This window comes from Carcharodon carcharias, chromosome 10, assembly GCF_017639515.1.
Source record: "Carcharodon carcharias isolate sCarCar2 chromosome 10, sCarCar2.pri, whole genome shotgun sequence".
In the NCBI taxonomy this organism is placed as follows: domain Eukaryota; kingdom Metazoa; phylum Chordata; class Chondrichthyes; order Lamniformes; family Lamnidae; genus Carcharodon; species Carcharodon carcharias.
Window position 1 is genome coordinate 40028148 of NC_054476.1, and position 25499 is coordinate 40053646.

The 25499-nt window shown below is 40.8% G+C and overlaps 1 protein-coding gene across 2 annotated transcripts in view; it reads right to left on the reverse strand.

Moving 5' to 3' along the window:
* LOC121283316 overlaps positions 1-23514 on the reverse strand; it is a 34903-nt gene extending 11389 nt beyond the window's left edge. Inside the window, exons 1-6 of one of the 2 annotated variants that reach the window (XM_041197764.1) lie at positions 23352-23514; positions 17559-17912; positions 14742-15068; positions 11569-11685; positions 6660-7082; positions 3353-3715 (exon numbers count right to left, since the gene is read on the reverse strand). In XM_041197764.1, the coding sequence (XP_041053698.1) occupies positions 3353-3715; positions 6660-7082; positions 11569-11685; positions 14742-15068; positions 17559-17912; positions 23352-23427 (1660 nt within the window). In that variant the 5' untranslated portion in view covers positions 23428-23514. The remainder of the gene's footprint in view (positions 1-3352; positions 3716-6659; positions 7083-11568; positions 11686-14741; positions 15069-17558; positions 17913-23351) is intronic. The other variant, XM_041197765.1, reaches the window with a different exon arrangement.
* Positions 23515-25499: the final 1985 nt, after the last annotated feature.

Here is a 25499-nt window from a genome sequence, read left to right on the forward strand (position 1 = left end):
AGCATTCTAAGTTAAGGTGTAGAATCAACTCGATGCAGGATAGCCTGATAAGGAAGTCAGCTCCAGGTGAATGAGCTTTTTTTTCACAACTTTCCATTTTCTCACTATTATTATTCTTGTACGACAAGGACAGCTTATGATGGGATGTCTAGTTTTACTATTATCCATTCGAAGGCTTCTGACTGAATAAATAAGGTGCCTCCTGCAACATATGTTAGCAAAAAGGTTGATACCATATGTTACATGGTCAGGGACTGATAGTCACAATCGCACCTGGGTTGTCCCTCATCGAGCACGCACTGCGGATTGGGTTGCGTGCCATCCACTGTTGTTGAGGGACATCAAAGCCAGAGACCCCTGCTGTTGGTTCAGAGATAAGATGTTGGTTCTTTATGTTGCATGCATCCACGATTCTGTCCATCTGGGTAGTATATGAATATTAGCTGCAGTATCACAGGAAGATCAGCGCGATTTTAAGGGCTTTCTTTGTGGTTTCTCCAGCCCTTATGAATGAGAGGCAGGGTAATGTGGGCAGCGCATTGTAATGGAAGAGGTCATCAACAGTGCTATCAAGCAGCACTTGCTTAGCAATAACCTGCTCACTGATGCCCAGTTTGGATTTTGCCAGAGCCACTCAGCTCCTGGCCTCATTATAGCCTTGGTTCAAACATGGACAAAAGAGTTGAACTCCCGAGGTGAGGAGAGAGTGCTCTTGGCATCAAGGCTGCATTTGACCCAATTTGGCATCGCGGGGCCTTAGCAAAACAGCAGTCAATGGAAATCAGGGGGAAAACACTCCGCTTGTTGGAGTCATACCTAGCACAAAGGAAGATGGTTGTGGGAGGTCAGTCATTTCAGCTCCAGGACATCACTGCAGGAGTTCCTCAGGGTGGTGTCCTTGGCCCAACCAGCTTCAGCTGCTTCATCAATGATCGACCATTATAAGGTCAGAAGTGGGGATGGTCGCTGATAATAGCATAATATTCAGCACCATTCGCGACTCCTCAGATACTGAAGCAGTCCATGTCCAAATGCAGGAAGACCTGGACAACATCCTGGCTTGGGCTGACAAGTGGCAAGTAACATTCGCGCCACAGAAGTGTCAGGCAATGACCATCTCCAACAAGAGAGAATCTAACCATCACTCCTTGACATTCAGTAGCATTACCATCACTCAATCCCCCACTATCAACAACCCGGGGGTCACCATTGGCCAGAAACTGAACTGACTAGCCATATAAATACTGTGGCTACAAGAGCAGGTCAGAGACTAGGAATCGTGCGATGTATAACTCACTTCCTGACGCCCCAAAGTCTGTTCACCATCTACAAGGCACAAGTCAGGAGTATGATGGAATACTCCCTACTTGCCTGGATGAGTGCGGCTCTAACACTCAAGAAGCTTGACACCATCCAGGACAAAGCAGCCTGCTTGATTGGCAACACATCCACAAACATTTACTCCCTCCACCACTGATGCACAGAGACAGCAGTGTGTACTATCTACAAGATGCACTGCAGGAATTCACTAAGGCACCATAGGCAGCACCTTCCAAACCCATGGCCACTACCATCCAGAAGGTCAAGGGCTGCAGAGAGATGGGAACACCACTACCTGGAAGTTCCCCTCCAAGTCACTCACCATCCTGACTTGGAAATATATCGCTGTTCCTTCACTGTTGCTGGGTCAAAATCCTGGAACTCCATTCCTAACAGCACTGTGGGTGTACCTACACCACATGGACTGCAGCAGTTCAAGAAGGCAGCTCACCACCACCTTCTCAAGGGCAACTAGGGATGTGCAATAAATGCTGGCCCAGCCAGCAAAGCCAACATCCCATGAATGAATTTTTTAAAAAAGCACCAGGTGCCAGTTAGAGTGAAATTAAGTGTCCCTGGCACGTCCACAATCATCATCTGCAACTGCAGGATCATCTATCACATCTATAGAGCAACATGGCCTGCACCAAATTCCTGATGTTCATCTATGCCAATGACAATGCACTGCTGATGCAGCCATCAGCACTAAAGGAAACAAGTACGATGCCCACAAGAGACCTGGACACGCTGGGATGCCACTTCTGAACCTAGCATCTCCATCCCAATTCAGAGAACAGTTGTGTCAGGCAAAGGTGACATACTTTTAACCTCCACCTAAAATACTTGGCTTTCACCCTGTACAAAACTCTTACTTATCAGCTTCATCTCATCAACATCATCCATTTAATAAAAACGTGGGTGCATTTGGTCTTGAGAATCTCTGGAACATCATGGGGAAGCAAAAGCTGAATGCTTCACACCACAACAATAAGTTTAGACTGTTTCCTTGGATAATGTATAAATGTTCCCAAGACTGATTCCTGGGATGTCAGGATCGTCTTATGAGGAAAGGTTGGGCCGATTAGGCCTGTATTCACTGGAGTTTAGAAGAATGAGAGGGGATCTCAGTGAAACATATAAAATTCTGACAGGGCTGGACAGACTGGATGCAGGGATGATGTGTCCTCTGGCTGGAGGGTCTAGAACAAAGGGTCACAGTCTTATGATATGGGGTAGGCCATTAAGAACCGAGATGAGGAGAAACTTCTTCACTCAGCGGGTGGTGAACCTGTGAAATTCTTTACCACAGAAGGCTGTGGAGGCCAAGTCACTGAACATATTTAAGAAAGAAATAGATTTCTAGACTCTAAAGGCATCAAGGGGTATGGGGAGAGAGCGGGAGTATGGCATTGAGAAAGAGGATCAGCCATGATCACATTGAATGGTGGAGCAGGCTCAAAGGGCCAAAGGACCTACTCCTGCCCCTATTTTCTAAAGTACTCTAGACATTATATTCACAAGCGTAATTCTTTATGGAATTTAGATCATTGTGTTTAATAAACTTAATTTATAGAAATTTATGGAAGATATAGGCAATCTGAAGAGCTGGAATAAAGTGGCGCCATGACTTTGCATATTATTCTTTCGCCTCTGGTACCTGGATTTAAAAATATATTCAAAGAAAATAGGATGAAAACAGGCCTATAAGAATCCTACATGAGCAAAGTTGGAGTCAGCTCAACATTATACTTAATGGTCTGGGGTTCAAGGAATAAAACAGACTGTAAATTGAATAATTCCACCCAGAAAGGCCACAGGAATAACTAATTTAAGAAATTATCAAATTTGCAATAGCTGGTCACATCCATACAATTAAACACTTGGAAGCACTCCATCCTGACAACAGATGCCTGGGATGGATGTTCGTTCTATTCCTTGTACTGAAATTCTTCATAGCAATGTAATCACAGGAAAGAAAACACCAACACATTTTAAAAGAGACTGAACAAAACAAAAACTGCATCTGTGTTACCTTTTACGTTCAGTTGAACATGTTTCTCTGCTGGATTTTTCAAACCAATGTGTCCAACTTCACAAAAATACTGACTGTTATCATCTTCTTGGATTGTTGCATTAAAGAGCAGCATACTGCAGACACTGTGAGTACAGTCAGGATAACTAAACTCACTCATACAATGGGAATATTTGCCTGGATATAAATTATTTTCAGCTTCATTGGCGTACTTCAGCAAAGGTCTTTTCTTTCCAGCTATTATTTTATGCCATGTAACCTTTAGAGGACGCGGCTTGAAGAAATTTATTGGACAAGTCAGCATCACAGAATTGTTATGATGCACAACTGGGGGTTTAATTATGTCAGCCAATTTAGGAGGAACTGAAGAGAAAAAAAACAAAAAACATTCAGTTTTAATGACACACAATTTCCAAAGATAAATGTTATTGCTTTATCTTTTTATCACACATTACTCACAAAAGTAAAGGCCACTATCCTTATATGCATTAAGCAAACAATCTTGTGTCCACTAATCTTAAGCCTTTTCAGTTCTCTTTGGAAATCATGCAAGTGGTCTGTTCTTTGTTCCACTTCCTCCATCCTAACCCATGTTGCAGCTCTCATTTTTCTTTCAATCATACCAATTTCCCAAAATGCCAACAATGTCGTTCCAAATTCAGGATAAGTGTAGCAAAAAAATGTCACTCAGGACGGAGTTAGGAACCTGGAAACAGCAGTAAAAGGTTAATCCCCCATTCAGCTAGATCTTGGCTTATCTTTATCTTAACTCCAGCTGTTTGTCTTGGCTCCACAACCCATTTCCTACAACAGGGATTATACCTCAAAAATGCTTCATTGGATGTAAAGAGCTTTGGCATATCCCGATATTGTAAAAGGCACTATATAAAAATGCAAGCCCTTTCTTTCAACACACCTGCCCAACAATAATCTATCAATCTCAATTTTGAAATCTTCAATTGACCTAACCTCAACAGCTTTTTGGGGGAAAAGAGTTCATCTATGTCAATGACATTGCACTGCTGATGCAGACATCAACACTAAAGGAAGCAAGTAGGATGCTCACAAGAGATCTGGACATGCTGGAATGCCATTTCTGAACCTAGGAGTTACATCCAAGCCCTATTGCTCCAAAATTCTAGGCTCTTTCCTTCATCAGTGGGGAAAAATAGCCATTTTTTTCAGCTACTTATAGGTCAGAACCCCACCTCTGGCAGCAACAGGAATAGGAGATTGTAAGCCTGGTGGAATATGGGAAGAGAAGGGAGAGGCAGACAAAAGGAGCCACTTCCAATAACTCAATTGCATTATTTGTCTAAAATCACCTTCAGCTGATGAAATCAGATAAATAGCCTCACATTTCTCAACACAAAACACCCCAACAACCATTTCTTTCCTAATCTACCAATAAAACAACTTTTAATTTATGGCTAAACCCAAAGCTGATAGGTTTGAAAATGGACATTATGTCCAATTCAAGCACCGAAGCCGCAGAATGAGGCCAAACTGAAGCCAAATAGCCCTCATCCAATCCAATATGACACCGACATCCTTGTGAAGAGGGTGAATATGTCAGCGGAAAGAATATAACAAGTATGTTGGGGTGTGGAAAAAAATTAGGTTCAAGACTAGAGAGGGACAACAGAATGAATAAAACTGTTGGAGTAGAAGTAGAAAGCATAGCTGATATGGTGGGAAAATGTTGGACAAGAAAGGGAGAGAAAGGGGCTTTGATGTTAATGGGAAGCAAAAATATGTTTGCAAAATAAATAAAATATAACAAAAACTTAAATGAGAGAATTAGAGGAAAAAAGGTCAATAAACCCCCAAAAAATTGGACTCAGGGTTGAGTGGTATGTAGGTGAATGGTCAAAACATTCAAAACAAACTGGATTCACTGGTAGCTTTAAGGTTATGTAGCAGCAGCTACAATCAAGAAATAAATTAAGCTTTGGACAAACGGGGAACTTAATATTCCTGATTAAACTTCTTAAGGGGAGATGCAAAAGCAAAAAAGGGAGGTGGGTGTGTAGTATTAAAGTATTCTATCCCAGTGTTAAAATGTAAGGATATTTTAAATGCTTAGGTTAGGACAGAATCTACATGGATAAAGTTAAGGAAGAGAGATGTTATAATCTTGTATTGTTGTCGGTCATCAAATAGGAGAGATAGATACTAGAGGAAATATGTCAACATTTCAGAGACACACAAGAATGATTGGTCAATTCTATGGTGCGATTTGAAGTTAGTAAACGGGGCCATGGATCAGCAGTGAAAATTTTCAAATGTTAGATAAAGGGTATAGAAAAGGTATTTTTATTAGGCACAAAAGAATGCATCAAAGAAAAGAGTGGAGATAAAAGCTAAACTGAAACTTAAAAAAGAGTAATATGTTAAAACAAGAACTAAGGATGTTAAAGAAAATCAAAATATATAAAGTGAGGTCAAGAGAGTAAAAAGGTCAAAAAAGCTGGAAAATGGTTACGATATAATGTTGAAGTCTATACTATTTCCTTCTAATAAATACAATTACAAAGGTAAAACACTTCTATCCTAATTTGTGGCATAAATTAAAAAAGTAATTCATAATGTTATTGATGGAAAAAAAATCTACAGAACTGTGTTTTGGCAAGTCAAAAGAAAACACACCATGAGCTATGAAGGGAACCTTGTTTTATACCATGTATATGGCAACTGTTGCATAAAAGTTTTCCTTTGAGCTGCATTAGGTTCTCTGCTGGATTGTTGTAGCTTTCCCCACTTCCTCTGCAACATCTCACAGCCTACAGTTTTGGTTCCAGATATATTCTCATCTATTGATGCTATATTGAATGTTTCAGCACCTCTATTTTCCCTTTCAATTTCATGCAGCTTTTTTTGCTTAATCAGTAACTATCATCAATTAAAAGCACTCTGATGGAATTCTAGACAGGGGATTTTACTACAACAGACAGAATTTTAACCCAGTCACCTAGGAGAGGACAACAAACTTTGTCAAGAGGCCCACTCTCACATAACTCACTGATATCTTGTGACAATATTCAACCCCAGAAGTATCAATTTGTGAATGCCTCTTGGATATGATATACTGTTCAAAATAGGCATCCATAAAAGTTGCAGGAAATACCATAAAGCACTAATTTGAAAACTCAAGATTGTCAGTGCTAGGATACATGTCATACGATTACATTAAATGTTGCAATCCCAAGACAACAGTGGCGACTGGAGTCGTGATCAATCCGAACACAGCATCCAGATATTCTACCTAAAGGAATAGTGACCTTTGATTGACTCATAAAAAGCTTACTTCCATCAATTTTTAAACAGATCTTTCTAGAGATGCCTTCACTGTTGGATGGATGGATCACTTTACAGATGATTTCTGCTTCATTATCCAGACTGATGTCAGGATAAACCTCAAGAATGCTGGAAGTGCTGAATGTTCCATCATAATTTTTCTGGATACTGGCTGCCTTGACTTTCCATTCAATGTCAGTTTCATTCTTTTTTCCAGCCCTTTCTATTTTCTTGCCCATTATGAAAGATAAGTGGAATGGGTAGTCCTCTTGCCATTCAGAAATCAACTTCTCTTCAGTGTCATTACACCTCTTCAAATACCAACTGATAGTAATAACATTAGGTCGATATCCAGATACTTGACATGTAAATTCTGCAAGTTCTTGGTGTATAAGTTGGGCAGGTCTTTGAATTTGCGACACTTTTGGGGCAACTAGGAACAAAGAAATAAATAAATTTCATGTTGGATTATTCCACATGACCAATGGCGCTTCCTGAAAAAATCGGATGGGATAAACTATTCTTCATTGATTGCGAAATGCAATCATTTGATTTAATTGTCATATTTAATGTCCACCATCAAGTTTAGCTATACAGCACCTTAAATATAATGAAACATCAGCAGATCCCCCGTGGAATTACTCAGTCAGACAGGGGAGTTTCGTCAATATTATGTAAACCCTGTTTTCGACTCTAAATTTAAAAGGAATTGCATGCATATTTAGGTTCACTTGATCTGGCATGTACTTGAATAGCCTAATTATTGGAGGAGGAAGCTTTTCTCTGGGCACGAGACACAGCAATATTGCAAACATTATGAAGAAAAAAAAAGCAAAATACTGCGGATGCTGCAAATCTGAAATAGAAACAGAAAATGCTGGAAAAACTCAGCAGGTCTAGCAACATCTGTGGAGAGTGAAACGTTAACTCTGTTTCTAGTCTGTCTGACTCTTCTTCATAGCTAAAAAGTAGTAGAAGCGTGATGGATTTTATACTTTTTAAGGAGGGGGTGGAGCAAAATAGAAGGTCAGGGATAGGTGGGAGCTAAAGAGAAATTTAACAAAGATATCATGGATATAGGACAAAGAGTGTTAATGGTAGTGTTCAAGACTAAAGAAGGTGCTGATAGTGGTATAAAGGTAAGATAGCAGAATGTGTAGGACAAGGGTCAGCACTCTGTGAAAGCAAAACATCAAAACAAGTGACAGATGACCCTGTGCAGGGTTTGGGGGTTTTGGGGAAGAAAGGAATTAAAAATTAAAAGTTTTTTTATATAAATAAAAATAAAAAAATAATTGGATTAAAAAAGTAGTAAAGATGGAGGAGAGAGTTCATGATCTGAAATTGTTGGACTCAATGTTAAGTCCAGAAGGCTGTAAAGTGCCTAACCGGAAGATGAGGTGCTCCAAACTATCCCACCCCGCAACAACGTGGCCCCCGACTCTCCACCCCCAGTGCAGAGGGCCATCTGGCACTTGTTCTTATGTTTTGCTTTCACAGAGCACTGACCCTTGTTCATCTATTAACACTTTCTGCTATCTTACCTATATGCCACTATCAGCATCTTCTTTAGTCTTGAACACTACCATTAACACTCTTTTTGTCCTGTGTCCATGATGTCTGTCAATTTTTTTAAGCTCCCAACTATCTCTGACCTTCTATTTTGCTCCACCCCCTCTTAAACAGTATAAAATCCATTACATTTCTACTTCTCTTTAGCTCTGAAGAAAAGTCATACGGATTCGAAACGCTAACTCTGTTTCGCTCTCCACAGATGTTGCCAGACATGCTGAGTTTTTCAAGCATGTTCTGTTTTTGTTTTTATGAAGAATGCTGTTACAATTTCATTACAAGTGCATGCAGAATATTTTCTATGGTAACTTATCAGTTTACTGGATGGTGGTTAATCCAGAAAAGAGCTGAGCACAAACATCGACAGGCTAAGTTCAAAATAGAGTTAAGCAAAAAAAAACTAAATGCTCTTTGAAAATATGAAACATAAGATCCTGAAGGTACTTGAGAGGGTGAATAAGGAAAGGATATTTCCTCTAGTGGGAGTATCCAGAATGTGGGATCACTGTTTCAAAATAAGGGGTCGCCCATTTAGGAGAGATGAAGGAGAAATTTTTCTCTCAGAGGGTTGAGAGACTTTGGAATTCTCTTCCTCAAAAGGTGGTTGAGGCAGAGTCCTTGAATATTTTTAAGGCAGAGGTCGATAGAGTCTTGACAAACAAGGGGGGGGTGACAGGTTATCGGGAGTAGGCAAGAATATATGGTTAAAATCAGATCAGCCATGATCTTGTGGAGTGGCGGAGCAGGCTCAAGGGGCCTGTTCCTGTTCCTAATTCGTATGTTTGAAATAGAGTCAATGATGGTGCAGTTCAAAATAATATTAGAAGCTTAGAGATGTGGCAGATGAAAAAAATAAAGCAACAGGAAAGGGTTCTAGACAGGAGAGGACTTAGGTAATGCAGTGCAGAAAAATTTGCAAAATAGAACAGAACATTAAAAAACAAATGAGAAATAATAGTTATGACGCTTAGTAGTACAGGACATGAGCATTGCTGTAAAAAACACATGCTGTTGAAGCTTTACATCTTGCACTCACCAGGTCTTGTATTATCTTTGCAAAGATGAAGGAATCCTTCCTTAACCTTGTGCGTGGAAAACTCACTCAGGACTGGTTGTAGCAACTCACTTAACCATTTAGCCAATTCATGTTGTGCAGAACCAATCATAGATAAGGTAGGGCATAAAGCGACATCACTTTTGTGCATCTTGAGCAACCCATACATATGTGGACGCAGTGAACATTGGGGGTGAATCCTACCATATACACCACCAGGCAGCTTGTTACCCTTTCGCAAGTCTAACAAGCATTTCTGTAACTTGTTTCCAAGCAGACCTGCACATTGATAACAATGTCATATCCATGTGCTCATTCAACATTGCTAGCCGATTCACCAATGTGCCAGTCAAGGGAGCCATAGACATTTGTGCCATGTTACCATATCATGGCAATCTAGACCAACTTGCACAGTTGAGTTCAGCTTTAACACCATTTGTGACCAAACAGATGGTGTTGCCATGGAATACCCTCTTGGCCCAGCTCTCGCTAACATTTTTGTCAGTTTCCATGAGAAATGCAGCTTTACTTGAATGACTCCTAACCTCCTATCCCTCGCACATTTCTGATACATAGATCATATGCTTGCTATGCTTGAATATGCAGCTGCACGTAAGAATTCCCTTACAAGCATTAATGGGTTCCATCCTGGACTCAATTTCACCTTTGAAGTGGAGCAGTCTAATGAGCTTCCTTTCCTCGATGTGCTGGTTGACAAATATGCTAATGGATTCTCTGCTACTGTCTACCACAGGCCTACCTTCATTGGTCAATAAACGCTTTGGGACTCCTACAGCTCTACATGCCATAAGATTTGCCTTATCGGCAACCTCATAAGTAAAGGCCCAAGCCATTTGCTCATGAAAGCCTGATGCTGGAATAAGGCGAATCAAAGCTATCTTGCAGGAAATTGGCTACCTTGATCAGATCATTGCTTGCTCTAAATCACACAAACTCATGAACGGGCCTAAGGCTGCACTTTCGGTCCTGAAAAGTGCCCAGTCTACCTCTGATTATCCTGGTATCTCAAAAATTTGAGCAACAGGTGAAGTTAGCCATTTCACACTGCTACTATGCAGTAGCAACATGAGTGGTGCTCGTCACTAACAGAATGCTGCCATTGTACCAAAAAGATGTTCTGCCTACCACATTAATGAGTAATGTGGCATATGAATTTCCATGCCGGTGTGATGCCATGTATGTAGGCCTTAGGTCCCAACGGCTGATGGATCATATCAAATAGCATGTCCCTTTGGCTGTTCACTTCAAGCAGAGTACTAACTGCACTCAGTCAGTTTTTGCAGAACTCAGAACATAGGTCCAACATTAGATGTGATTCTGCAATTGGGCAGCACTTATTTAACAATCCCGAGCATGCTAAGAATTACACTAACAACCAGTTCAAGATCATCAGTAGGGCTTATAATGGGGCTCACTTACGCTTGCTAGAAACTACATCTATCCACACGCAGGGCCCTGTCCTCTGTAAACAAAAAGAATATGTCCAGGCATTGCAACTTTTTCAACCAAAGAAAAGCCTGGAAGAGGTGAACCGTGGGGGTGGGGGGGGGGCAACATTTCCCTGGGGCCTTGCCCATGGAAATACTATGACCAGAGTCCACTTGACTGGTTTGAATTTAAACGAAAGCTTGGGAATAAGTGTTGCCTTTTTCATTCTTCATGGCAACACTTTCATCAATCAGCATGCACCTGCCAACCAATCAGCACTCTCTCTGCATGTAGTATAAATTGTTGTTCCCTTTGAAATTTGGTATTCTTAAAATTCTATCCTGCTGAGTGCAAGGCAAAAACCTTCGACAGCTTGTCTCTTTTTACAGCAATGCAAAAATAATTACCTATTTGCATTCCAAGCCTATGGAATGGTTTCAAGGCGCCAAAGTGCCTGCAAGTATATTTGAAGTAAAACAAAGATGCCAGGCAGAAAATTTATGAAAAGTATCCAGAACACTTCATGGTTAAACTTTTCATACGTAGTTTGCAATTCAATTAAATGCTCTTGTTGACAGACTAATCATTTTTGTTTAATAGCAGTTTGATTGGAACTGCTACAAGCTGAAGCAAAAAAAACCGACATTGTAGCAAATTTGACATATCATTGGTTAACCAGAAGGTACAAGAATTTTCTTCAATAACAGCAATCATGAAGCTCTAAGAGTTTTCAATGCACAGCCTCCCTCCCCAGTCCATAACCCAAGTTTCCTTTGAGTAATTTTACACAAAGTTTATTCACTAAACTGTCCGAAGTAGCAAACAACCCAGAAAGCAGCTTTACCTTTATAATGGAACCGCATAAAGAGGAAAATTCCTAGTGCTATTACGGCAACTGAAAAAATGATGCTCACAATCACACTCGCAACTACTGATCTAGTCGACAGACGAATTTCTGCTTCTGTAAAATAAAAGTTGCACATTTCTCAGACTTGACTGTTTTTAATTGTCCCATTACTCTTTAGTGCAATATTGTATAATTGAGTGAAGTATAGCAGATAAATATGTAGCACAGCTCTGGGCCAGCCAGTGCTCACAGATGATAGGCATTAATTTTCACACCCGAACGTCGCATCTTGTTTGCAAGCCAGTTGTGTTACTTGGAAAACTGGCTGTATGTAACGCAAACGCAATGTTCCACAAGTGCTGGGACCACTGCTATTCATAATTCACATTCATGCTTGGGCTCAGGACAAGTAATTCAAGATCGAAATCTGCAAATGATACCAAACCAATGGGTTGGTACAGCTAACACTGAAAAAGAATGCAACATAATGAGAGAAGGCATTGGAAAATTGCAGGCCAGGTAGTTAAGTGGCTTTTAAACTTCAGCATCAATAAACGTGTGGTACAATTGAGGGGAAAAACAGAAATATCACCTACACTTTAAAGTTATAAAAACTGAATGGAGTAAACATGCAAAGGAATCTAGGGAAACTGAACAAATCACTCAAAGCCATTAAAAATGTCAGGGAAACTCTGAGTTATTTCTAGCGGTACAAAATTTGTTAAACTTGTATAGGAACCTGGTCAGGTTGCACATAAAGAGTACTGTACAAAGTTCTGGTCACCTGCTAGAAAAAGGGCATAGAAACACGGGAGAAAGTTTTTAAAAAAAGGTTTACCAGGATGGTACTAGAACTAAGAGATTACAGCTATCGGGAAAAGATTGAATAGGTTGGGGCCTTCAACTTTGGAAAAAAGACTTACGAGTGACCTAAGAGACGTCTCTAAAATCACAAATGGGTTGGACAAGGTAGAAATGGAGACAATATTTCCACTTGCAGGAGAATTCAAATCTAAGGTCATAAATACAAGATAGTTACTAACAAATCCAATGACAGAATAAGGAGAAATTTCTTTACTCAAGAGAGCAATTAGAATGAGAAATTCGCTGCCAGAGGAAGTGACTGGGACAGCTTAGATGCTTTTAAAAGGAAACTAGACAAGTAGACAATAGAAAAAGGTACAGAAAGATATGCTAAAAGGCTGAGGTGAGGCAGAGGAAACTAAAGTATGGCTATAAACTTCAACAGAAGAGCTGGGCTGAATGGCCTCTTTCAGTGCTGTATATCCTTTATGATGTTATGTAAAAAAATCTTAGTTACAATTGGAACAAGTCTATGGAGTTAGGAAATAGAGGTAGTTTAAGAGAGTTATATGTGTATTTGGTTGTGTTAAGAATAAGGTATATCTAAGTTTATTTTTTTTTCTATGTGTGGGTTAAAAAGGTGAAACTAGGGATCTAGTTTAATTTTTGAGTGGAGACAGCAGTTCTAAGGCTTGGTTTGTGTGCTTGCATTCTAATGAGTTGTACGGCTCTTGAAAGGAAGTTGAAACAAACAAGAGTAGGAAAAAAAACTGTGCCTTTGCTAGCAACAGGAGCTCAGAAAGGAAGGCCCCATGCACACAGAAAACTAAAACAAAGCAGTTTGAGTTCAGTTAAAGCCAGACAGCAGAGGGAGAGATAGCAAGTCCCAAACTAAAGTTGAAACCAGCTGCCAGGAGAAGCAGGATACAGGCAGCAGGATCCAGGAACTAAAGAGGGAAGTCCCCAAATCTAGAGGAGTGGGAAGGTCCCAAGAGGACAGTCTAGTCAAAGATCAAGGACAGGAATCTGGAAAAGATCCTGCTACTTGGAAGTGAAAGTAAGGAAGTGAAAGTAAGAGAGGAAAGCTCCAAGCTTAAAGAGGAGAAAAGCTGCAGAAAGCAGACTTAAAGCAAAAACAGCTTGTGAGAAGCCAGAAGATCCAAAGAGACAGGTGAAAGTCTAACTCTTTACTACGGGCATGTGAAGCAGTGGTGTTCTGTTGACATGGCTAAGTCAATGAGAAGAGAGTGCATGGAAAGAAACTTGAATGCACGTGGCGATCCTGGGGAGAGGAACATCGGAAGGAGAGTTCTAAATCCTGGAGGTGGACCTTTTTGGAAGGCGTTTGAGAGGAGGTGTTGTTTGGGAGAAGATTCCAGAGCGAGCTCTTCCAGAGTGGAAATTGGAAACCCTTGTGTGAAAGGTGGAGTTTCAGTGAGACCAGCTGGCTCACGGTGTGACAAGCGCCTGGGGGGAGTTGAGGAGAGATCCATAATATCTGTTTGGGGTGGCATCTGTCACTTGGTTTCAGAATGTGGTGTGTCTGACCACAGGTCACCTATTGGTTTACACGCACTGTGTACTTATCGTAAACGTTCAAGTATAAGATAACTTTTGTTAACTTGTGTTATCCTTACAAATCTGTATATAGTTGTGGGCGAAGGAGTATTGTAATCTTTACTTGTTCAATAAATATGTTATTCTTTTGTTAAGAGTTATCAGCTGACTCCTGTTACTCTGTTCAGTAGCCATACTCAACGTATCTAAACAAAAAATAGAGGTTAGGATCTATCAAGCCGGGTTCCACACAGATCTGGCTCACCTAGTGGTAACATCAGCTGGGATCGTAATAATGGCCATAGGCTAATTTTCCACTCAAAAGATTTGTTAAAGCAATGAAGTGGAAAATTAAAATCAATTAAACAAACCACAGTTAAACTTTCTCAAGAATCATGCAGTCAGAAATAGATGTTCGGTATGGAAAAAGTGGAACACAAATCTCATACTTAATAATACAAACCTATGCATTTGATAAACCTCCCACAACATGCTCAAAACCATAGCAAAATAAGATATAATATACATGTAATCTAATTTGTTCACATCAATAGAATGTTGTTGATTGATTTTCATATTGACACCAATTTAAAATGCTTTATAAAAATACATTTTAACAAAGACAAAAAAGTTCAAAATTCACTAGCTGTCAGTATAAATCTGATCCATCTAAAAATTTCACATTAAATTGCTTCTCCAAGAAGTTAAAACTGCAGTCCATTGGTTAACATTGGTGTTTTTCAATATAAACTTAACCAAAACGTTTTATACTTTGCATTTGAAAAAAAACTAAAATCACTACAACTGACCTTTCAAAGTCACCAAAGCTTCAACAAAGAAAGGCTCTGTAAACGTCTTGTGTGAGACAAAGCATTTGAAAGTGCTGCCAATGTCTTCTATACGAGGTTCCAATCTAACTTCAGTGGTTACATTACATGTTCCATCAGGGTTTTTCACTGGCGGAGTGATGCAAATGTCAGTTAATAGTTTTGTTTCTGCTTGTGATGGGGTTGACTGAAACCACTCAGCACTGCCCTCGCAAGGATAATATCCACTTAACTGACAACCCAAGACCATTTCTCCACCTTTGCCAACTTCCACAGTTTTTTCTGAAACCACAGTTACTGTGGGACGTGCTGCCAAAATAAACAGGTATGTTAGCATCACTACTAACTATGGCTATACTTCAAAAGTAATGCATTGGATTGGATATGAGTGCACTAAAATAAATTAGTAGAGAAATAGCAGAGGCACTATTCGATGATATATATTATATACATTAAAAATCATTCATAAATGGAATAGTGCTACAGAATTGGAGGGCATCCTCCAATGATTCCTATGTTTAAAAAGAGAGTTGAACACATAGCTGAGTAGATAGCCAAACAGAAAGCATAGTGTAAGAGGTAGGGGTGCTAATCAGATTGACAAAAGGTGGGTAGTGGTGTTCGTCAGGGATCAGTGCTGGGACCGCTATTGTTCACCGTTTATATTAACAAATTGGACTCTGGAACTGGAAGTACAATTCCAAAATTTGCAGAAGGCAGCAAACCAAAGGTTGTAATCAACACAAAGAAGTGACAAAAATACATGACATTAATAAACTTGCAGAATGAGTGTGCAGGCAAATGAATTTCAGTAAGTGAGGCAGTGCATTTTAGTAAGAAGAATAAGGAAGCCACAAACTGGTTGGATAATGGGTGGAAATAGGGTAGAGGAGAAACAGAATCTAGGGGTTCAGATGCACTAATCACTAGAAGTAACACTAGTTAATAAGCCCATTAAAAAAGGCAAACCCATCATGTCTAGAAGGATAGAATTGAAAAAGAGTTAAATTTGCATAGAAACCTGATTATATCTCACTGTGCTGTGCACAATTCTGGTTTCTATATTTAAAATGGATATAGAGGCATCAGAGAATGATTCACAAAGATACCAGAGCTGTAAGGTTATAACTATCAGGAGAAACTTAATAGGCTGGGGGTCTTTTTTCTAGAAGTGAGAAGCTGAGGGTGACCTGATAGATGTCTTCAACATAACAAAAAAAGTTTCATGACCAGTTGGACCAAAAGGTGCAAGCTCAATGTAACTCGGTGGATGTGACATCTTCAGGAAGTAAAAAAGCTCTACAAACTGCAAGTTTTTTCTTTATTGGTACAGAGAGTTACATTTAAATTTCAGAGAAGCCTGAATACTGATGTGGAAGCTTTTAATCTATTTCAGTTGCACATGTGAAAACCATTAAAAGGCTTTTGCAGATAATTAATCATATTTAACTAATTCAGTGTAATATAACATGCTTATCCCTGGGCAACAATGTACTTATTTGAGGCAAGTGCCACTTCCTCAAACAAGCATACACTTGTGTTTTATTTCTTTCTTGAACTGCTGCCTGACAGAGCTGACACTTTCAATTTTAACTTTTATTCTTGCTATTGATTCAATTAATTGATGGTTTACAATGTACTTAAAAAAGTGCATAGTGTGATACCAATCAGTATTAACTTGTAGTTTTTACTGTTAAATATATAAAGGAACATGGCTGAGGATAAATCTGGCCAAGCTGTGATGTTTACATCGATCTTACTTTGTTCTGTTAGCTACAGTTAATTGCATGCCCTATACGCAAGGAGTTTGAATTGTAAAAGAGAAACTCCTGCATTTCTATAAATATATTGTGTAAAAGCTTGAATTGATTTAGTTTTACGTTTCCTTCATTCCACTATTAGAATTTGGAAAACATCAAGCACATAGAGATCTGTAAATCTGGAATATTTCCCACAAGAGATAGATAGTAAACTCTGCATGGCTGTCTGAAAAATGGGCAGGATTTATTAACTTTTATTATTGTATCAGCCATAGTGTGCCAGAAGGAACAGATTTTCATGGTGTGCAAGTGAAAGTTAAGGAAAATTGCTCATAAAGCCTCCTTCTCACATCTTTTAGGGCGAAAGCTGTTAGAATGTTTTCCAAACTTTAATTTTAATGTTACGTTCTTGGGGTGGAATTTTATGGACCCGAAATGCGGCGAGCCATTCAAATGTCCACTGACTTCGGCAGGACAGTAAAATCTCGCTGATGTAAAATTCCACCCATGATCATAGAATTAGTAGTCAGCTTCACCAAGTATTTTATTTCCCACTAATTCAAGCACCTTACTGAATCAGCTACCTTTGATTCGTCTTTTCGGTGGTCAACTGTTAAGATTTTACTGCACATCACGCAGATGAACAGTTTCAACATCTGAGGATCGATCATTCAGATGGCAACTTCTAAACACATATACTATTGGCCATTATTATAAGTACACAAATTAGGTCAGAAAGCATTAAACATCAGGTGCAAACTATTTCTTTTTTAATCATTGTGATGAAAGGTCATTGATCTGAAACTCTAACTCTGCTTCTCCTTCCACAGATTCTGCCTGACCAGCTGAGCATTTACAGCATTGTCATTTCAGATTTCCAGCATCTGCAGTAGCTTGCTTTTATATTTAAGGGCATTTCCTCTGCAAGGTTATGTTTTTAAAAGATATAAAGACAAACTGTTATAATATGAAACTGATGACATTGTGTGACACTGCAAAGTATAAATCATTTACAGTAATTGCACATAAATCGGCTTACCTAAAACCTCAAGCTTTATTGTCTTAGAGGCTTTATCATTTGGTGGAATGAAAACTTCACATTGATACTGTCCAGTGTGTTTAAACGTGACATGTTTTAGCAACAATGACATGTTTCCGTTTAGAATGGAGCTTTCCAAAAGCTCAGCTTCTTTCCATGCTTCACTTATTACTCCAGAAGTGTAGACAAAGGCCTTTGATTTTTTAGTGCCACTAGTGAAAGACCATAAAACACCCAAGTTCTTTGAGTTCAATGTAGACCCAGTGAATTCAGCAATTGCACATTGCAGAATACCACTTTCATTATAAATTACTTCCACAGGACTTTGACTGACGCTCAACTCCAACTTGCTTTCTGCAGATTTAAGAAGAACATAAGGCTATTTGTTAGTGTCCACCAAACAGGACTGTCTACATTTATTTCAATTTACAAAAAATATACAGAATGTACAGAAGAACATAAAAAGACCATTCAGCTTAACAGCTCTACATTGGCCCCCTCCTATGCTTCTTCATCTAACCCCATTAGCATAACCTTCCATTCCTTTCTCCCTCATTTGCTCATCTAGCTATTCCAATGCTGCCCTGGTCAGTCTCCCATCTTCCAATCTCCATAAACTTTAGCTCATTTTAAATTTTGCTGCCCATGTCCCACTGACATCAAGTCCCATTCACCTTTTATCCAACTTGACCCCAGTGCTTGCCGACCTCCTACACAGGTCCAACAAGACGAGGGGTTCTCATTATTTTCAAATCCCACCAGAGTCTTCCTATGTCTGTAACCTTCTCCAGCCCTAAAACCCTCTGACATCTCTCCACTCCTCCAGTTCTGACCTCTTGCTCATCCCCAATTTTAATCACTCCACCATCAGCAGCCATGCCTTCAGCTGGCTAAGTTTTAAGCTCTGAATTTTCATCCCTAAACCTCTCCACTTCTGGTTCCTCCTTTAGACGGTCCTTAAGACATATCTCTTTAACCAAGCTTTTGGTCAACTGTCCTACTATCAACCAGCTGCTTGGCAGTATAGAATTGAAATATTACTAAGAGAGACAAGTTGCTAAAGGTTTTCATCTTGCACTCATCAGGATAAACCCAAGTGTGTCAAATTTCAAATAATCACAACAATTTATACCACAGGAGAAAAGGATGCTGATTGGTTGGCAAGTCGACTCTGCCATGGAGAAAGCAACAAGAAACTATTGGCTTCCCAAGCTTCCAGGTAATTCAAAAAAGGCACAAGGCTTGAACATGTTCCTCATTTGCAGAGAACAGGTCCCTGCATATGAATTTATGTCACTTCTAGCAAGAGTAATTGAGCCATGTCAGCTTGACTGATCACCTTAAATTGGTTGTTTATATGGCTATTAACACACTCCAGATTGGGCAGAACTTGAACAATCACAGAATCATAATTAACAGCAGACATTTTGTTTTGAATTCTGCAAGTGCTGGCTGGTTCAGCACGATCTGTACGCTGCCTATTATAAACGACTGCAGGAATATGTTCGTTGATTTGATCAGCCAATCACTGGGGCGTCTGGCCTACGTATCTGGTGTCATAGTGGCACTGTAATTCATGCACAACATTGCTGAAAAGAGAGGCAATGTCCTAACATTCCTTTGTGGCTCAGTTTGATAATGTTCCTGTGAAGTGTGATGGAATCCGTGGTTCCAAAGCTTGTATTTTTTGAGACAGACCCTAGTTGAAAAGGGAAAGTGAAAAGGAAACTAACCCTTCCGGTTGCTAAGGAAACTAAGATTGGAAACCAAAACTTCTGGGTGACTGAAACTGGTTGAAAACATATAAAAGGACACAGGATCCATTTGAGCTCAGATGATGATCCAATTGGTGCAATACATGCAGGCTGAAAACAACAGAGCCTAGATCCAGAAGCTCAGACCAGGGAAATGTACAGTTGCTGCAGATGATTCTGTTACTTGAAGATAACATTGGTGGATCCTAACCGTCCAGACCATCCTAAGCAGATTCGAGGTGGTTCAGCACATGTATGTCATTTTTTGTGAGCTTGTGGAACTTGGGTTGGTTGTGTGTTGCTGCTGGGGGTCAGGCTAAATCCCAGAAGAGGAGTTAAAATTCTTTGTGAGGGAGACAGAGCTTTGAAGGACTTTGAGTGAAATTAATGACATATATGCTGAAAATTAGTTGAGCAACTTTTGGGTATCTTCTCACCAAGTTTTTCCCTTCCTTTCTTTTCTCATAAAAGTGAGTCCTTGCTTGGCTGCATTTCCAGAGGAATGAGCTACTTTATGGTACTCACCTATTGAATAATCACTATTTAACTGCAAGTCTTTACAGTGAACACCAGCACAGATATCAAAACTAAACATGATCCTCTCTTTACCTAACGTTCACACATGTAATTCATCAGCAACACCAATCAGCGCTGAGAACATCAGACAACTAATATAGGAGTGGCCACCACATAGTCTTTGTGGAGATAAAGCCCCATCTTCACATTGAGGATACCCTCCGTCATGTTGTGTGGCACTACCACTGTGCTAAATGGGATAACCTTTGATCAGATCTAGCAGCTAAAACTGGGCATTCAAGAGGCTCTGTGGGCTATCAACAGCAGCAGAATGGTACTCAACCACAATCTGTAACCTCATGGCCCAGCATATCCTCCACTCTACCATTACCACCAAGCTAGGGGCTCAACCCTGGTTCAATAAAGAGTGGAGGGCATGCCAGGAACAGCACCAGGCATACCTAAAAATGAGGCATCAACCTGGTGAAACTACAACTCAGGACTCCTTGAGTGCCAAACAGCAGAAGCAGCAGAGCGACAGCGTTAAGCAATTCCACAATGAATGGATTAAATCTAAGCTCTGCAGACCTGCCACATCCAGTCATGAATGGTAGTGAACAATTAAACAATTCAGTGGAGGAGCAGGCTCCACAAATATCCCCATCCTCGAAGATGGGGGTCTCCAGCACATCAGTGCAAAGGATAAGGCTGATGCATTTGCCACAATCTCCAGCCAGAAGTGCCAAGTGGATGATCCATTTTGCCTCCTCCAGAGGTCCCAAGCATCACAGATGCCAGCTTTCAGGCAATTTGATTCACTCCCCATGATAATAAAGTAATGGCTGAAGACACTGGATACAGCAAAGGCTATGGGCCCTGACAATATTCCAGCAATAGTGTTGAAGACTTGTGCTCCAGAACTTGCTGCACCCCTGACCAAGCTGTTCCAGTACAGCTACAACACTGGCATCAACCCGTTTTGTGGAAAATTGCCCAGGTATGTCCTGTACACAAAGCACCGGACAAACAGATCCTGGCCAATGACCCACCCCAACAGTTTACTCTCGATCATCAGTAAAGTGATGGAAGGAGTCGTCAACTGTGCTATCAAGCAAAACCTGCTTAGCAATAAACTGCTCACTGACGCTCAGTTTGGGTTTTGTCAGCGTCAGTCAACTCCTAACGTCATTACAGATTTGATTCAAACATGGCCAAAAGAGCTGAACTCCAGGTGAGACGAGAGTGACTTCCCTTGATATCAAAGCAACATTTGACCAACTGCGGCATCAAGCAAACCTTAACAAAACTGGAGTCAATGGGAATCAGGGGGAAAACTCTTCACTGGTTGGAGTCTTACTAGCATGAAGGACAATGGTTGTGGTTGTTGGAGGTCAATCAGCTCAGTTCCAGAACACCACTGCAGGAGCTCCTCAAGGGAGTGTCCGAGGCCCAACCATCTTTAGCTGCTTCATCAACGACCTTCCTTCCATCATAAGGTCAGAACTGGGGATGTTCGCTGATGATTGCACAATGTTCAGCACCATTTGTTACTCCTCAAATACTGAAGCAGTCCATGTCCAAATGCAGCAAGACCTGGACAATATCCAGGCTTGGGCTGACAAGTGGCAAGTAACGTTCACGCCACACAAGTGCCAGACAATGACCAACTTGAACGAGAGAATCAAACCATCACCCCTTGACATTCAATGATATTACCATCACTGAATCCCCCACTATCAACATCCTGGGGGTTACCATTGAACAGAAACTGAAATGGACCAGCCATATAAAAACTGTGATGGTAATCATTAAGAATCCTGTGGCAATAACTTACCTCTTGACTCCCCAAAGCCTGTTCACCATCTACACGGCACAAATTAGGAGTGTGATGGAATGCTCTCCACACGCCTGGATGAGTGCAATTCCAATAACACTCAAGAAGCTTGACACCATCCAGGACAAAGCAGCCCGCTTGATTGGCACAAACATTCACTCCCTCCACCATCAATGCACAGTAGCAGCAGCGTGTTCCATCTACAAGAGCCACTGCTGAAACTCACCAAGCTTCTTTAGAGAGCACCTTCCAAACCCACGACTACTACCGTCAAGGACAAGGGCAGCAGACACATGGGCACACCACTGGAAATTCCCCTCCAAGCCACTTACCATCCTGACTGAGAAATATATCGCCATTCGTTCACTGTCAACGGATTAAAATCCTGGAACTCTCTCCATAACAGCAATGTGGGTGATCCTACACCACATGGACTGCAGTGATTCAAGAAGGCAGGTCACCACCGCCTTCTCAAGGGCAATTAGGGATGGGCAATAAATGCTGGCCTAGCCAGTGATACCCACATCCCATGAATGAATAAAAAAAGGCTTCAACTTCTCTAAGTCCCAGTGCTAAAGCTAGAAGTACCATCTTATTGGCACTCCTCCTGACATAAATTAATGATGCAGAGGACCTACCCTGGCTCATTCAATCATTGATGAAACCTTCTGAACCAGCGATATAACATAACTGAAGGTACATTAAGGCAACTCAAGCCCCCCTTTCCCAACTCAAAACCATTCAGGATTTTTTTGACTGAGGTGCAATATCTGAAATGTAATGTGAGATAATGTATTTAAATATATCAATTTTTTTTTCACAATTTCCATAGCTGATCTAATTAGTTTGAAGAACTCTGGTTGTTTGCCTCCTCAAACTCTGACACAAATGGAGCAACCTAATTTCCAACCTAGCAATAAATGCGGACCTTGCTCTTGACACTCAGATCTCATGAATTAATAAAAAAATAAAAATTATGCCTCCAATTATCATAAGAACATGAGACAGGAGCAGGAGTAGGCCATTTGATCCCCTCGAGCCAGTCCCACCATTCAAAAAGATCTTGGCTGATCTGATTGTTGATTTAATTCCAATTTTCTGCCTGTACCACACCCACCGCTCCTCGCCCCAAATAACCTTTGACTCCCCTGTAGATCAAAAATGTTTCTTGTATTCAATGACCCAGCCTCCACTGCACTGTTGGGAAATCCAAATTAACAACGCTCATGTGGAAAAAAAATCCTCCTCTATGTCTCCGGTAAACTTCTTATTTTGAAATTGTAAACTGCATTAAAGCGGGCTCAATAATAAGCTTCAGCAAGGAAAGTGGAGCTAAATAGTTGAAGTGGGAAATGGGGCGAATGCGTGGAGAGCGGGCCTCCCAGACTCGAGGGGCCGAATGGCTCTCCCTGTGGGAAGGTACCCAGGGACGGCTGAGCACCTGAGTGAACTGATCAGTTGCTGCTCTCGCTCTAACAAGCCGGCTTCGATATGGCTGCTGTAGTTCACTCTCCAACCCCAGCAGTCAACCTGAGTTCAAGTTCAACGCCCTGCCCCCACCATGGGGGGGGGGGGGGGGTGGAGGGGGGGGGAAGAGATTGCGGTTCCCGAACTCCGGCCCAGCCTGAAACCGGCCCGATTAGGGCTCCGTCCATTTCCCGCCGCCGCCCGTCCCTTCCCGTCCTTTACCTGAAAGCGGTGCCAGAGTCACCAGCGCGACCACGACCTGTACCAGGAACGGCAACGAGTTCTCGGACCAGCCCATGGCCCCTCTCTTTCTCTCTCTCTCTCTCTCTCGGTCGGCTCCGAGTTTCTCTCGCTGTCAGCAAGAAGCCGGAACAGCCTCGGCTCCGCGCAAGTTTCACTTTCGCCGGGAGCGGGCGGGGTTTGCACGCTCACCCTCTCCTTGTAGGCTGCCGCCTCTACCGCTGGAGGGCGCTGCCTGTCACTTGTTCAATGTCGACAGGCCAGAGGAGCCAAAGATGCTTCCCTGAAAAAAACAATGCAGATGGGTGATACTGGAGGAAGTACATAAAAACAAGCACAGGTATGCTAAATAATTGATTCATATAAATATTTATATTAATTATATAAATTATAATATTTATGACATAAATATTTGATTTATCTGATCTCATAGCTTTGTCATTTTAAAGGAAAATTAATAAGTAGTTTAGAAGGAAACAGTTTGCTCTTTATTTTCTTCAGCTTTAGTGAAGGTTGATATGATATAGAAAAGGTCAGTTTATATTACTTAGGACATGCTGTACATGTTGTATGTATGGATTCTCAAAAGGCTTAATAAGATGCTACATTTGTGAGTTTATGCACTGTGGTGATATTGAGACAGGTTTTGGGGGAGGTGGGATGAGTACAAACTGGACAGGTTACACCTGCGCAGGACCGGGACTGATGTCCTAGAGGGAATATTTGCTAGGGTGGTTGGGGAGGGTTTAAACTAAAATGCAAGAAGTCAGAGAAAGGGGAATCAAAGACAAGAGCAAAAAAAACAGAAAGGAGAATAAGATAAGTGATAGGCAGAGAAATCAAGGGCAAGAATCAAACAGGGTCTCAGTAAAAAATAATGGGAATAGGACAAGTAATGTTATAAAGACAAGCCTTAAGGCTTTGTGCCTTAACGCAAGGAGCAGTCGCAATAAAGTGGATGAATTAACTGCACAAATAGATGTAAACAGGTATGATGTAGTCGGGGATTAGGGAGACATGGCTGCAGGGTGACCAGGGATGGGAACTGAACATCCAGGGATATTCAGTATTTAGGAAGGACAGACAGAAAGGAAAAGGCGGTGGAATTGCATTGCTGGTTAAAGAGGAAATTAACGCAATAGCGAGGAAAGATATTAGCTCTGAAGATGTGGAATCTGTATGGGTAGAGCTGAGAAACACTAAGGGGCAAAAAATGTTAGTGGGGATTATATATAGACCCCTAAACTGTAGTGGTGATGTTGAGAATGGCATTAAACAGGAAATTAGAGATGCATGCAATAAGGGAAAATTTGTTATTATGGGTGACTTTAATCTGCATATAGATTGGGCAAATCAAATTAGTAATAATACTGTAGAGGAGGAGTTCCTGGAATGTATACAGGATGGTTTTCTGGACCAATACGTTGAGGAACCAACTAGAGAACAGGCCATCTTAGACTGGTTATTGCGTAATGAGAAAGGAATAATTGGCAATCTAGCTGTGTGAGGCCCCTTGGGGATGAGCAACCATAATATGATGGAATTCTTCATCAAGATGGAGAGTGGCGTAGTTGATTCTGAGACTAAGGTCCTGAATCTTAATAAAGGAAACTACGATGGTATCAGGCACGAGATGGATTAGGAAATGTTACTTAAAGGGATGAAGGTGGAAAGGCAATGGCAAACATTCAAAGAGCGCATGGGTAAACTGCAACAATTGTTTATTCCTGTCTGGTGCAAAAGTAAAACAGGTAAGGTGGCCAAACCATGGCTTACAAGGGAAATTAGAGATAGTATTAGATCCAAGGAAGAGGCATACAAAATGGCCAGTAAAAATAGCAGACGAGGATTGGGAGCAGTTTGGAATTCAGCAAAGGAGGACCAAGGGATTGATTAAGAAGGGGAAAATAGAGTACGAGAGTAAGCTTCCGGGGAACATAAAAACCGACTGTAAAAGTTTCTATAGATATGTGAAGAGAGAAAGATTGGTGAAGACAAATGTAGGTCCCTTACAGTCAGGAACAGAGGAATTTATAATGGGGAACAAAGAAATGGCTGACCAACTAAATACATACTATGGTTCTGTCTTCACAAAGGAGGACACAAATAATATACCAGAAACGTTGGGGA